Source organism: Zootoca vivipara, chromosome 8, assembly GCF_965207765.1.
Source record: "Zootoca vivipara chromosome 8, rZooViv2.hap1.1, whole genome shotgun sequence".
NCBI classification, from domain to species: domain Eukaryota; kingdom Metazoa; phylum Chordata; class Lepidosauria; order Squamata; family Lacertidae; genus Zootoca; species Zootoca vivipara.
This window is the reverse complement of record NC_142591.1, coordinates 2,337,437-2,352,764: the sequence shown is the minus strand read 5'-3', so window position 1 is coordinate 2,352,764 and position 15,328 is coordinate 2,337,437. Positions and strand designations below refer to the sequence as shown.

The 15,328-nt window shown below is 39.6% G+C and overlaps 1 protein-coding gene across 6 annotated transcripts in view; it reads right to left on the bottom strand.

Annotated features, from left to right (window-relative positions):
• The window catches only part of RALGAPA2 (Ral GTPase activating protein catalytic subunit alpha 2), a 187,340-nt gene that overhangs the window by 60,895 nt on the left and 111,117 nt on the right, over positions 1–15,328 (bottom strand). For 5 of the 6 annotated variants that reach the window (XM_035101980.3, XM_035101982.3, XM_035101981.3 and 2 more), the window contains 4 exons: positions 13,301–13,372; positions 10,212–10,335; positions 8,430–8,585; positions 503–661 (listed from right to left, as the gene is read on the bottom strand). In XM_035101980.3, coding sequence (XP_034957871.2) covers positions 503–661; positions 8,430–8,585; positions 10,212–10,335; positions 13,301–13,372 — 511 coding nt within the window. The remainder of the gene's footprint in view (positions 1–502; positions 662–8,429; positions 8,586–10,211; positions 10,336–13,300; positions 13,373–15,328) is intronic. The other variant, XM_088675912.1, reaches the window with a different exon arrangement.

Below are 15,328 nucleotides of genomic sequence, written 5' to 3'. Positions count from 1 at the left end.
CAAGCAGCGCAAGTTATTCATTTGTTAAGCATTTTATCATACTGGGTTGCATCCAGCAGTGTTTCTCTAACTCATGAAAGGCTTTCTGACCCAGTGGAGGCTTCCATCACCAGAAGGGAGAGAGAAGTGCTTTCCACTAATTCCCTGCAGTCACCTGTGCCACTTCCCACTCTGTTCTGCAAGAACCCACCGCCCTATGGAGAAGATTATGTATAGGTGTAAGAAGGGGTACAGGGGAGAGGGGGAACTGGTGAAAATCACCTTCCTCCCAATTTTGCTGATGGAAACCTGTGATGGATTAAAAAAACCCCTTCATTCAGCACAAGGGACACTGGATGCAACCTATTAAATTCTTATAATAAATACAAAGTGAGAATACGCAGCATCAGATGCTCCCATTCAACTTAGAAAAAGCATTCAGAGTTTGTTTCAACTGAGCTGTCTTTGAGCATTATTACAAACACTAGCCATGATACATAAAATAAAACAATCAAGAACATACCTCTGGTTTCTTTGTGATCTCTATGAAAAACATGTGATTCTTCATTGGATAAATAATAATTAAAACATCTCCAAAATCTGTTGGTATAATACCCCTGCGATAATTTCTGGTGTGCTCAGACCACACAATATGAACCTCATCATTTCCCAAGTGACGAAGCTGAAACGGCAAATTGGCTTGCTATTAATCAGGGTGATGAACACAACTTGAGGAGTTGGTGGACAAATGGAATAATACCACCAGCAGTAAATGTGCCAATAAAAAAATTGTACATTTTCTCCTTAAAGGAATCCATCTTATTCAAAATATTTATGGGACTCTGGCTAGAGAGACTGTCATAGTTTGATGTACTTCTAAACTACAGTTTAGAGTTATGAGAATGTGCAGGAGCAAGCCTCAGGCGTAAGAGCTCTACAGTCGCCTCTCCTCCTTTTGTTTGGCTGCGAGATCGAAGCTTTTGCCTCAGTTACATATTAACCACAATTTAGCATTATGAATAGTTAAACTTAACTGCTGTTTGTTGAAATAAGCCATGGTTTCAAGTTGTCTTGTTTTAACAAACCATAATTAAACCATTGATTAGCCATAGTTTGTTGGGCTTGGACAACAAGTGGCGCTTAATGTAAAACTGAACCTTGCTAAGGCTCATTGTCATAAAACTAAACTGATTTTGTGTTAAATCCAGATCAGCTTGTAGGATTATGTTGTGTTAGTATAGTGCTATCCATAAAAGACTGACTTTCAAGGTCGGAAGCATAGGTTTAAAACCAGAAACATTCACTTAGTTAACACACCTTGGGATAATTCAAAAGCAGTTGGTTGGGAATAAAAGATAACTTGATTCTGAAGAAGCTAGTTCTTCACTTGCTTGTCATGGAAACTGGATATTTTCAGGGTCCTTATATATTGCAGAATAGCTGAAACCAGAATATTTTGATGAAAACTGAAAATTCTGAGGGTGGAATCTAATATAGTGTGAGTGGATGTCTAGTTGCAGAAGGAGGCTGCTTCTCTCCCTCCCATGTGCCCCATAATGTGCTCTGGAGGACTGTGGCGTCCACTGAACTGAGTTTGGAGGCTCATGGGGCCTAGAAGAGGAAGTTGAGAAACTGAAAGTCCTGTTGTGCAATAAGATTTCCAATGGGAAGACATGTTTTTCAGGTGTACAAAGTTTAACTGGGAGGAAGAAAATTAAACCCAGCTTAGTTTCATTAGACCATAAGTGTGGTTAACAGCATCAGTTTTACAGTAAAATGTATCAATCTGACATATTAAAATAAGTGTCAACTGTACTATAAATTATTTGGGTGTAGTAGCTATGATTCTAGTTTGAATATGACTTAAACCCCTCATCAGCCAAGAGGTAAACTGAGAAGGTGTAGAAAAGCTGATGTCTGATATATTCCAGTACCTCAAATTTGGATAGCTTAATTTGCACATTATGCAAATACCACGCAAATTATTAACTAATTATGCAGATCACATGGTAGTTTCAAGAATAAAATACTGCTCTAAACTTCTTGGAGGAAGGTGGTGGTGATGGAGATATAAATTTTAAAAATAGCTGCAGTTCTTTATTTTTTCTCAAAAAACACTTTCTTCTCAAGAAGCCAACACTTTTGTTTATTGTCTTAGCCGAGGGCCAGCAATCAGCACAGAATGCAGTCACTGATACAAAAGCGACTCAAATAAGTGTTGTAATTCAAATTTGGTGCTTAGCCTAGATTAGGACAATCACATAATGTTTAAACACCGTTATGAGAAATAATACCAACAGAATATAATAATTGGCTCTGCTGAGAGAAATACATGTCAAACCAAATTGATTATATATTTTTAAAAGCCAATTTAATGAAAGACAAAAATAATTAAGAGGATATTCTGTATGCTGTTTCTTTACTTCAGAAAACTTATGACATTTCCACATATTGGAGAAATACTTATCACAACACACTATTATGCAATTGATTGAACAGCTGAACCAAAAGAGTACTAATCAATAATTGCCAAAATGGGAGGAGCCAATCAGTGATGTTCGACAGTAGGTCTGTCCTATATGCAGTGCAAATAACTTTATTAATCACTCAAGGTGAGGTGAGTACACACAGTGAATCTGCAGTGAAATCTATGTATGTGAATACTATGAAGTATGATTTCAGTTTCAAACAATGGAGCAAAAAGGAAAATTAGAAAAATAAGATTTAAATGAAAGACATGTTCAAATGTGGTAGCTAAAGGCACACACAGAGCAAGCTGGGGGTAATTCAGGGAATACAAATGAAGAATACAAATGAAGAATAGAGCAGTATTTGTAACACAGATGAGAAAAGGCCGAAGAAAGAGTAAGCAAACATTAAAAGTACGTGATAATTCACAAATATATTGCGGCAAAGAAGATGGAGAACAAATGTTTATCAGGGTGATAAACGAGTTCACAATAAAACAGAGAAAATAATGTAATCAGAAAAGCAAAACTTTTAAAAACACAGTAGCCAGAAAATAGAAGTAGCCTCATGGAGGTGTAGAATTCTGATCTATGGAAAGTTTTAAATGAACGTTTCAAACATCTGCTGAAGGGCTTAAGCTTGCATAATTATTAGACAATGAACTAGATTCCTTAATTGTAAGGGCAGTACTGTATAAAATATTTTAATGTTTAACCATGCAGCTTTGTTTAAGAAACAACTACACCCATTAATGTTCAAAACACAGAAATAGTAGCATTTAAAATAAAAGCAACAAGATGTGTATACTGAAGATAAATATACTCAAAATAAATATTTATAAACAAAGGGGGTATACCTTCCAATTTAGACCATCGCACTAAGATAGTTAAACTAAACCATGGTTTAAAGATGAACATGCAGAATACTGGTGTACACTGCTGAAACCATGAGTGCTTTGCTGCTGTCCCAATTCCTGCTGGCGCCATGCTGCTGGTCTGTTCTGGCTTAGTGTTTTATATCTGAAGATGGGGTTGTGATTTGTCCCCCAACAAACCATGTGCAGTAAGCCAAGGACAAACCTGACTATGGCTTGCAGTTTATTTGGAGAGAAACAAAGCACAAGGTTGGGTTCAGACGCAACTCAAGGCCAGACCATGGTTTACCTCCTGGCAGTGTGGCCGCCGCTGCTGCCGCCACCGTAGGGAAAGAGTGATGCAGCAGCACACGCTAGCATGTTAAACTAAACTATGGTTAAAAGGTGAACTGATTTTAAGTGATTTGTGAATGAGCTCAGTAGTCGCTCAGTGTCAGTTTTACAAGTTTTATAGAATGCTCATAGGGAAGTATTAATTCTAAATTGCAGATAATATTAAAAAGAGAAATAATATATACCTACATTTTTAACTACATGCGTAAGCAGCCTTAGGTTTTTAATGTTTCAGGAATAGATAAAAGTGAGTGTTCACATGCCAAAGGTTGATCAATCTGATTGAATCTAATCTGAATTTTACTATTAATCATGTCCTGACTTAATTTCCTCAGCTACAATCTGTACATCAGAATCTGTCATTTACTGGGGGAATTCCCCCCCCCCCCCAAAAAAAAGTCTTATGAAAAAACTGCATGCTCGGAACCTAGTTGTGTGACATTCCACATATCCTACTTAATTAAATAGCGTTAAAAGCACTCTGCTTCAGCTATCCTGCAACATGCCTCCCAGGCAACACACCAATGCTAACAGTGGTCATGGTATACACACCTAATAGTCTGACCTCCTTTTTCAACTAATTGCATTACAGAGCCAGCTGGCTCCAGAAAGGAGTTGTCTGTGTGATTGAAGAACTTCTGCTTGGGGTAGGCATGGCTGCTACTTTTACTGAGTAATGGCGAGTCCTGACATCCCCATTGTCTGCCTGACAGAGTGCCCATCCTAAAATCGAAGTTTTATTTGTAAATTAACCAAGAAACTTCCTGCCAGAACAGCACTGCCTGGAGACTGATAATGTGTGCCTTTCATTCCCTTTCACTCTTACTGTATTCATTGCCAATTTGTTTTCTGCTGCCAGCCAGCCTTAGGCTATAAAAAGCCTTGTAAGACATAAGTGCAATTATAGTCCTAGAGTCAAATGAATTGAACAAATCCAATAGCACAGCTCTGTCTCCACTTTGCAAACCCCTACAGCAGTGAGATTAGCTGCTAAAAATCTAATCTAGCTATAACTAATGAATTTCTTGAGTAAAGGAGCAAGAGTTCAGTAGGGGGTTGTACCCAGCTTTCTGAACTGAGACGCTCTTTGCAGCTAATTGTATATAAAAAAGCAACATACAGCTTTGACAAGAAACTATTAGGATGTTGCTATTACTATTCATTTCCATTGTGGCTGCAGGATGTCTGGACGAAACAGTAATGCTATTCATAATGATAAATCATTGGATTCCAAAAGGTATTGCGGAATATGTCTTATTTTCCAAAAAAAAAGATCAGTAATGACAATAATATTGCAGCTAACACCATGTATTACGGTATATATATTTTTTAAGCACAAAAATGTGATTTCTAAATATGTTACCATGTACTAGCATATGTATTAGGATATGCTCCTAATTATTTCACTTTATGACAATATACATTCATTAGAATTCTCTACTTATTTTACAAAACACATGTGGGAACAACTACTTTTCATTAAAAATAGAATCTCTAATAATTATTACTATGACATCTGTCTTATTCTGTGGGTCACAAAATATGCCGCCTGCTGCAGAATGGTCACATTTAAAGGCAGCTTTTCTGGCTGGCAGGTGGTATGACCTTCTGTCATGCTATTGAGTTTGTTAGCTAAGCAAGTTGTTCATAATTTTGCTTATTATGCTTGGAAACGGGCAAAGGAAAAAACAGGACACAAAACTGGTCAGAGTGCAAGTTATTACCTGAACAGTTCAAAAGACTCAGAGGTATATTAAATATACCTTACTAAAAACCCAAAAGCAGTCTTAAAAGTGCCCGGCTTCAGTTTCCAAACATCTGATTGAAAATAATCAGAATTAAATTACAGACACCAGACTCCTGAAAATAAATTTAGACAGTGTTTTGTGCTAGTTAACAGAGTGCAATAAATGTTTGATTTAATTTTCTTTTACCTGACCTTAGTAAATAACTATTCTCAATTTGTTTTTTAATTATCTTGTAATTGTATGCACACGTGCACCAGAGATTCACAAACTTTCATTGCTCCTTATCCAGATAGTAAGCACTGCTGAGTGTAATTTGTAATGACAACTGCACAGAAGTCAGGAGAGGTTAATTCAGAGAGGAGCTTCTGTGTAAATGTTGTATGCGGGTAGTTCTCATCAAAGATCTTTGGGTGTTCGTATGCATAAGAGTGTCCATAGGTCCCAACTCCCTGGGGCCCTGGAAGCCCAAGCACCCACAAAATTCCCCATGAAGGGGCCAGGCACCCATGGCACTGGGCACCCATGGTTGCAGTGCCAAGTTGGCACTCCTGAGAGTCTCTATTTTCATATTTGAAATGATGGCGGGTATTGTGGCTTTTAGTAAATATGCCGGCTAAAGGTGTGAAATGGAGAATGCTTCCTTGGTACTGTTTGATCACTTGTTTTGCAACAGACAGAAGCAGCTGGAGTGGGGGAAGGGGAGATTTCACTCTCTGGTTTATTGTTTGTGGCATTTATACAGCCAGCCAAAAAGAGGATTAGAGTGGTTTGAAAGAGCAGACGAAGAAATACTATTAAAGAAAGCAAAGGTACCGGTAAGTAGGGAAAGCCACAATATATGGAGTGCCTTTTATGAGGATCTGTGTCCGTCTTGTAAACAGTTCCAATTTGGGGGTCACTTCTTCTGCAACAGGTGGAAGAGACTTTCGATTTCTAGTGATGCCTTGGGGCACATGCCATTACTGCTTGGGAACATTACTTTCCCCCCTCTTTTTCCTGTGAAAATCTGATGTTTCAGTTTCAGGAACAGGCACTAGAAGGTTTGTAGATAGTGCCAACTTCCAGATTGGCTGGGGTGGGGTGGTGTCCACCATTAATAATCATTGCTCTTTCACTGTCAGCTACAAGCGGAATTGCAACTGGGCTTCCACATGACTGGTTATATCGTACTTTCTCAGTATGTTCATCTTTCTATGTTCCATCTACACCAGCTGATGTGACAGATGATGTGGGTGGGAAAGTCCAATTTAACGGACTTTCAACTAAAGCTCCATGCACATGATGTAAAACACTCTTTTCTGACATTGCCACTAACCACATTCTTGAAAAGGCAATGTCTGGAAAGGGTTGTTGTTGTTTTAAAAGGCATCACAGTGTTATGGTGCTATAACACACTTTAATTCAAGTTGTTTTTTTTCTAATATTGTAAAAAATGTAGCTGGAAAAGCATTTTTACACTAACTGAAAAATCAGTTAAAAAATAAACGGTAATAAAAGGTGCCTATTACATTATAGTCAACTTTCTGACAGTAAGAGCTTTTCAACAGTGGGACAGTCTCTCTCGGGAGGCAGTAGACTCTTCCTTCCTTGGAAGTTTTTAAGCAGAGGTTGGATGCCCACCTGTCCTGGATGCTTTAGTCGATATTCCTGTTTAGCAGGGGGTTGGACTAGGTGACCCTAGGTGTACCTTCTAACTACAATTCTATGCTTCTATGAATGCGTGCTGAACTGTGATAGTTTCCCTTGTCCAAGGTGTCACTGCCACATCAAAGTCCCACCCCTTTAAGAGGATGCAAGAGTAGTGCTAAGGCAGCATATGAAGGGAGTTGTAATACAACAACATCTAGAGAACACTTTGTTGGCTGCCCCTGCACTAGCAGCATTTATACCTGTAGAGAGATTGTACCAGTCTTCTGTTCTTTGGGTGAAAAGGGAGCATAAAGGCAATCACACATCTATCAAGGAACACTTTGGAACCTGCCATTACTGTGACTTTTGAGGTGGAAGAGCTTTTGCGAATGGAGGGGGAAGGATTTCACTTGATTCTTGCTTTTACGTACCGTACATCTTTTACATTGCTTGTAAAAGATTTGGAGCATCAGAAGGAACAAGTTGCCCAAATTTCACAAGAGCGGAACAGAGGTAATTCATTGTTGAACCAAGTACAACAGCCTTACAGGTATCTCACTGAGTCTGTACAGCAGAGAGCTTCTCAGATACATTTACAGAAAGAACATATTGCACAGCTTGAGAAGGATATTAGTCTTTTAAATAAAGAAAAGGCGGTTTTGCTGCGTATCAAGAATCAAATGGCAGCAGATTTAGAAAGACTTCTAAATCACCCAGGTCATCAGGCTTGAGCTTCTACAGCCGCCGCCTGCCATGAACCACCAAGGCAGGATTGGCAGCAACAGCAGCAGTTTTGTTTTATGCTGAATTGATAATACGTTATCCTGTTGTCAATTATGCTGTTTTAAATGTGCATTTTATATTTGACTTCCTTTAGAAATGCTTTCATTTGAAATGTTTAATATAATATTTTAGGTAAAGGTAAAGGGACCCCTGACCATTAGGTCCAGTCGCAGATGACTCTGGGGTTGGGGCGCTCATCTCGCGTTATTGGCTGAGGGAGCCGGCGTACAGCTTCCAGGTCATGTGGCCAGCATGACTAAGCCGCTTCTGGCGAACCAGAGCAGCGCACGATAGTTTCCCGTTAATTATGTTGGTTTGAATGTATACTTTATATTTTACTTTCTTCAGTAATGTTTTACTCTGGATTGTTTTATTTGATGTTTTAATGTTGTTGTAAACCGCTTTGAGATTTTTTCTTAAAAATATGAAGTGGTATAGAAATGAAATTAAGCAAGCAAGCATCTCTGGAGTGTGCCATTTTATTTACGTTCTTAACCCATTTTTGTGCAATTCAAGTTCTGCATAAAACATTTGAAAATTTCCCTGTCCACATGATCCACAACAAATATCTTTAAAGGAGCACTATATTGTAGGACTTTTAGTTCTATGTTTACCTTTTTGGTCAGCGAGTCATCTGAATCAGAGGGCATTCGTGTAGACACATGGAAAATAACTTCTGCGGTAGATGTAGCATAATATGGTGCAGTTTGGCCTGTGCTGCCGTTACGCTGAAGGCCCCCCATAAAGCCACAGTGAGTTGAAAGATCAACCTTAATTAATCAAGTAAAAACAAAGAATTTACTCTCAATCTGCAATCCTAAGAAATTCCAATTAAAATAATGGGGCATCTCCATGCAGATAGGTTTAGAATTTACATTTAATGACAATTCTAACACTGGAGATAGAGGTATTGTTTGCTGCATATTAAAATGTAATATTTTTATAAATACTTTTAACCTCAAAAATACATTATTAAAAAAAGGTTTCTTAGTATTTCATTGAACTGTGTGACAAAGATAGCCTCCAAAATTGAATCATTTTTGTGCTACAATCATACAATTGTATATTTCAGTGATCTCAACAATAGAGTGTGTAACATGAAGTTCACTTCTGAAGCTTACTTCAGCAACTATAATTTACATTTTAGTCCCTGCAGAGCAAGGGCCTGTATTGTTTTATGCTACTCTGTAAAGCACCATGAACATTGATGCAGCTTAATAATAAGTAACATTTCCCCCCAAAACAGAAATCATAAATGCATAGGGCCAACAGAATAGAATCTCTCACACATCAGCTGCCTCCAGACCTGCTTATCACAGATGCCACAGCTCAAAATGTGTCATAAAACAAGCCACCTCCCATGTTCCAGTAAGAGAGCCAAGCTGTCATGTCTGGTGTCAGGACCTGGCACAGGAGCCATATTCACAGGACTGTGGGAACCTTGGCCTCCACAATATTTTTAAGCAGGGGGCTGAGCCCCCCCCCAATGTTGAGGGGGGAGAGGAGCGCCACTCCTTAAGATGTGTGCTCCAGCACCTGCTGGCCCCACCCCTACCGCAACAACCAGGCCAAGGCCTCCGCCGCCTGCACCTCTGCACATAGCTGTCATGTTTTCCCTTTTCTCGCGAGGAAGCCTATTCAGCATATGGGAATTTCCCTTAAAGAAAGGGAGAACTTGACAGCTATGCCTCTGCAGCGACCAGGCCAAGGACTCCACCATGAGGCCTCCACTGAGGCCTGCCACAGCCACCCCTGGAAGCCAGGCCACACTTGTGGAAGCACACCTGCAGCCTCAATGGATGCCCCGGGGCGGAGGCCTCGACCCAGTTGCTGTAAAGGCCAAGCATGGAGCCCAACGTCGAGCACAAGGGCCACTGGGTACTCACAATCTGGGGCCCAAGTTGGTGCCTCTGATACCCAGCCTGTTTGTTTAGACTCTACTTGAAGTCTGTCACTGGCCCTGCAAGCCATGCATTGCAAGAATACAGTGGTGCCTCGACTTATGAATTTAATCTGTTCCGAAGGCACCTTCGTAAGTCAAAAATTCTGTAAGTCGAAAAACGCCATGGAAACGTGATTTCCCATAGGAATGCACTGGAAACGGAAAAATTCGTAAGTCGAAGCAACCCTATCTAAAAATTTGTAAGTTGAAAAATCCCTATCTAAAACCTCCGCGGTTTTTTCTGGATGTCGAGACATTCATAAGCATACGATCATTACCCCCATTCGTAAGTCGAAAAATTTGGTTGTCGAGCCGTTCGTAAGTTGAGGTACCACTGTAAGTGGTCAACTGCCAAACAGTTGAGAAGTTGCTACATTGCTCAAAATATGGCAATTAATTTATGGGCTGACACTGATTTTATCACTTCAAAAATAAATATTTGGCTAATAGTTACCTCCCAGCCAAGACCAGCAACAAACTCTTCATATGCTTGGCTTCCTTTTGAATTGGACAATATTGAACATTTATCTTCCTGTCCTTCAGCAATGTAAAATACTGCAATCTTGTGAGTTTCACGGCTGCAATTGGAAATAACAAAAAACCCAAAGCAACCATAAATGAAACTATTAAACATTGATTTTTGTAAATATGTGAAACTTTTCTGAAAATGACATGTGGTATGAAGTAGGGTCACACTAAAATGTTTTTGAATGATTTTCAAGGGAGAATGAACTTACCCACAGCAATGGTGGAGTTGGTAGCTTCCATTGCTTGTTTAAACTCTCAAGTTAGGTATAACAATCCCTGGCATAGCTGTCAACTTCCAGATTGGGATCAGCAGCCTCACCCAGCGGTGCGGCACCGGAAATCGGTTCTGTGCATGCCCACCCTTCTGGTGCCAGGCTGCCCGTGTCTGCATGTCTGGGCACCGGAAATCACTTCTGCACATGCGCAGAGGCAATTTCCGGCAGCACTCGGCAAGTGAGCAAGCAGCCAGCCACCGAGCGAGGTGTTTTACCGGGCGGCAGCTGGCTGCTCGCTCGCCGGGGGGGGGGGGGGCTCAGTGGAGCCTCCCTGGCCAGCAGGGAGGGAGAGGAGCTGCTTCCTTTGAAATCCGGAAAATTTACAGGATATCTAACAATCCAGGATAGCAGCGGGAAACGGATTGAAATAAGGGAGTTTCCCGCAAAAAACGGGAGGGTTGACAGCTATTATCCCTGGTCCAGACAACACAACATGCCAAGAAGGATGGAAATGGAAAGTAAATGCTGCCAATGTCCACCTCAAGGCCACATAATAGAAAGAGCGGGCAACGTATGGTATTTAACTAAATTTTACCCAGGGCAGACTCACTGAAATTAATTAACGGATATAAGCTAGGCACATTAATTTTAATTAGTGCACTCTGAGTAAAATGTAACTGAATACTATTAAATAAAATAGTAAATCAATGTTATTCATAAAAGCAGAAATAATATAGTTCATTCTTAGAAACTGCAGAGCCACAATCTGGTCTCCTTACTCACAATAGTGATGAATTTCCTATGTGCAGTTGGGCCCAGAACCAACCTTTCTGAATATGAGGTGTAGCAGATAGTGCACTGGAAGTCAGCCAAAGGTCTAAAGGGTTCTGCTAAGACAGGCTCCATAAGGAGTCAATAGCATCCACATTGTAGGCAAGTGCAATGTACAGTGGAACCTCGGTTTATGAACACCTCGGTTTACGAATTTTCGGTTTACGAACGCCGCGGACCCATCTGGAACGGATTAATTCACTTTCCATTACTTTCAATGGGAAAGTTCGCTTCAGTTTATGAACGCTTCAGTTTATGAACAGACTTCTGGAACCAATTACACCCATGCTTCAGGTTAAGTACGCTTCAGGCTGAGTACTCCGCGGACCTGTCTGGAACGGATTAATCCACTTTCCATTACTTTCAATGGGAAAGTTTGCTTCAGTTTATGAACGCTTCAGTTTAAGTACTCCGCAGACCGTCTGGAACAGATTAATCCACTTTCCATTACTTTCAATGGGAAAGTTTGCTTCAGTTTATGAACGCTTCAGTTTAAGTACTCCGCAGACCGTCTGGAACGGATTAATCCACTTTCCATTACTTTCAATGGGAAAGTTTGCTTCAGTTTATGAACGCTTCAGTTTATGAACAGACTTCCGGAACCAATTGTGTTCATAAACCGAGGTACCACTGTAATGGATAAGAAGCTACATAAGATGGGTTACCAAGAAGTGGATAGGCAACTTAGCGATGATGCAGCTATTGGCATATGCTGCAACATGCTACAATTGTCGAGTGCATATACTGAAGGAGGTGCCTAAAGGACCTTTGAGGTCTTCAATTGTACTGGAATTATTTTCCAATTTCTGCCCTCTATTTAAATCTGGCTTTCAAATTGTGTATGTAGTGAATCTTTATTGTGGAATAATATGCTACTAATTATTGCTAAGACTCCTTTTGTTCCTTTATTTTAGAAAACACATCTACCTCACCAAATTCATATTTGGTACTGTTAAATTCTCAATTAGATCCTTGAGGTCATCAAGTGTGTATAGGATTGCACCCTAAATTGACCAAAATAGGGTTTTTGAGTGAGTGCAAATATGAGCCACCACTCCTGGTCACTTCTTGCACCCTGTCCTGGATCACCCTCTCTCCAAATGACAGAAAGAGAAGAACATAGGAACTTACTAAGCCACCTTATACCACTGCAGACCATTAGTTTATGTAGCTTAGAATTGTTTACACTGACAGGCAGAAACTCTACAGGACTTCAGATAGGGAATCTTTTTCCAGCCCTACCTGGAGTTGCTGGGTATTCAACCTGGGACCTTCTATAGGAAAACAGATGCCCTACCAGTGAGCTTTAGTCTTCAGTGCAGAGTGAAAGTGCATACATATACACTGCTTTTCAAAGAGATTTATGTCAAAATCAGATTCAACAGAATTAACCTGAACCTGGAAAAAGAGCTGAAAGAGGAAGAGTATCATTCTTCCAACGTTCTCCTTCAGTCTATGTACTTTTCAAGGCAGAAAAAGATAATAATTGATGAAGGGAGCAGGGGATTTTAGAGGTTTCATGGGCACCAGGGAAAGGATTCACAGGTACCAGGTTGGTGCTTATGGATTTTAGAGGTTTTATAGGCACCATGTTGTTGACCCTGGGCCAAAATATTGCTTGGAGAGCTCTGGTTTATGCTTAGTTTATGCCCCAAATTCTACATCATAAGCTTTTCTTCATACTTTTTCAACAAACTGAGCCAAAGTTAAAATTTAGACCCTCCACAAATTTAGTACTTGAAGCCAATCCAAAATTGTTTAAGGATCAAATCTGTTCTAATATGGAATTTCTTCAAAAATACACACTTACAATTCCTATTTAAATTGGACCATGCTACAAGAAGCCATATGATATTTAAATAAAAATAAACCTAACACATTTCAGTTTTCCATGAACATAAAATAATAAACTGGACCTCATTCTGTAAATGTATCCATTAGTGGTTGCCTAGCTAAAAACATAACTCACCATTGCCTCGAGTCCAAGTTTTTCAGCTCTCTCAACAATTTAGAATTCTTCTTCAGTAGATGAAAGCTTTTTCTACGGATATATGGAACATATTATGGTGGGAAAGCTTCACAATACATAAGCATTATAATTTCCTTAAATCTCGTAAGTAACCAAAAGGAAAAATTATAAGAGCATTTACATTACATAATTTTGAAAATATCAATATATTGATTACAATAACAAGTTTGAAGTTTGAATTGTTGTTTTCTCCACCTGCCAGTAATCCATCATTCTAAATCTATTTCCCAATCCACTACTATCTCCTGGGAACCACCCAGAATACAATATCCAGATTACTTGGGTGAAACGTAGTCCTGCTGCGCCATGCAAGTAAGAGGCGCACTTGATTGGCCAGTAAGTTATCATAGAATCACAGAGTTGGAAGAGACCACAAGGGCCATCCAGTCCAACCCCCTGCCAAGCAGGAAACACCATCAAAGCATTCTTGACATATGGCTGTCAAGCCTCTGCTTAAAGGAGACTCCACCACACTCCTTGGTAGCATATTCCACTGCCGAACAGCTCTTACTGTCAGGAAGTTCTTCCTAATGTTTAGGTGGAATCTTCTTTCTTGAAGTTTGAATCCATTGCTCCGTGTCCGCTTCTCTGGAGCAGCAGAAAACAACCTTTCTCCCTCCTCCATATGACATCCTTTCATATATTTGAACATGGCTATCATATCACCCCTTAACCTTCTCTTCTCCAGGCTAAACATACCCAGCTCCCTAAGCCGTTCCTCATAAGGCATCGTTTCCAGGCCTTTGACCATTTTGGTTGCCCTCTTCTGGACACGTTCCAGCTTGTCAGTATCCTTCTTGAACTGTGGTGCCCAGAACTGGACACAGTACTCCAGGTGAGGTCTGACCAGAGCAGAATACAGTGGTACTATTACTTCTCTAGATCTAGATGATATACTCCTATTGATGCAGCCCAGAATTGCATTGGCTTTTTTAGCTGCAATCCCTCTACTCTTTGTATGCAACTGTAAATATGTCGTCGTTCCCTTTTCAAAGCAGAATATAACCCCAGCCCACAAAATTCCAACTGAAAATACGGTAAAGTTGAAACCAGATCTTTCCATAGCTGCCAAGTTATCCCTTTTTTTAAGGGATTTTCCCTTATGCTGAATAGGCTTCCTCGCGAGAAAAGGGAAAACTTGGCAGCTATGGATCTTTCCAAATTATTCACTACCCCCCTTACTTTCCTTTGCAAAGGCATGGGGAAATAGTTTCCTGACTGGGGGACGGCGGGGAGATCTCTTGAGTCAAATGGCATTTGAGAAACACAGAACAATACTAACAAAGAGTCTTGTGGTGTATTAAAAACAAACAATGGTAAAATGGTATATGCTTTTATTAACTAGAGACCCTAGTCCAGTGATTCACAAACTTTTCTTCTCAAAGACCACTTGAATATTGCCAAGTCTTGACAGACAGCTTAGTGATTTTTCTGCCTGTTGTAGAAATTGTAATGTGCTGTGCTAGCTGCTGTATGATTTTCAATTGTATTTTTATTTCTTTTTCATTTCTTATAGATTGTATTTTATTGATAAATTTTATTCTATCAATTTTCATTTCATTTATTTGGATAAATTTATGAATTAGCTACTGCTAATTCTCTCTACTCTCTACTCCATTTATTTGGATAAATCTATGAATTAGCTACTGCTAATTCTCTCTACTCTCTACTCCATTTATTTGGATAAATCTATGAATTAGCTACTGCTAATTCTCTCTACTCTCTACTCCATTTATTTGGATAAATCTATGAATTAGCTACTGCTTATTCTCTCTACTCCTTTCAAGCTTCATAATGCATGAAGAAAAACAGGAAAGGATTGGGAAATTTGTTCTTTTTTTGGCGATGTATTTCCATTATCAGAAGCAAATATTTTATCAAGGCTAATTCTAGCCTCCCATCAGGTAAAAGATACAAAAGAATGGCAACAGCTTATTAGTGCGTTTATCTGGCACAATAAAAAGTCAC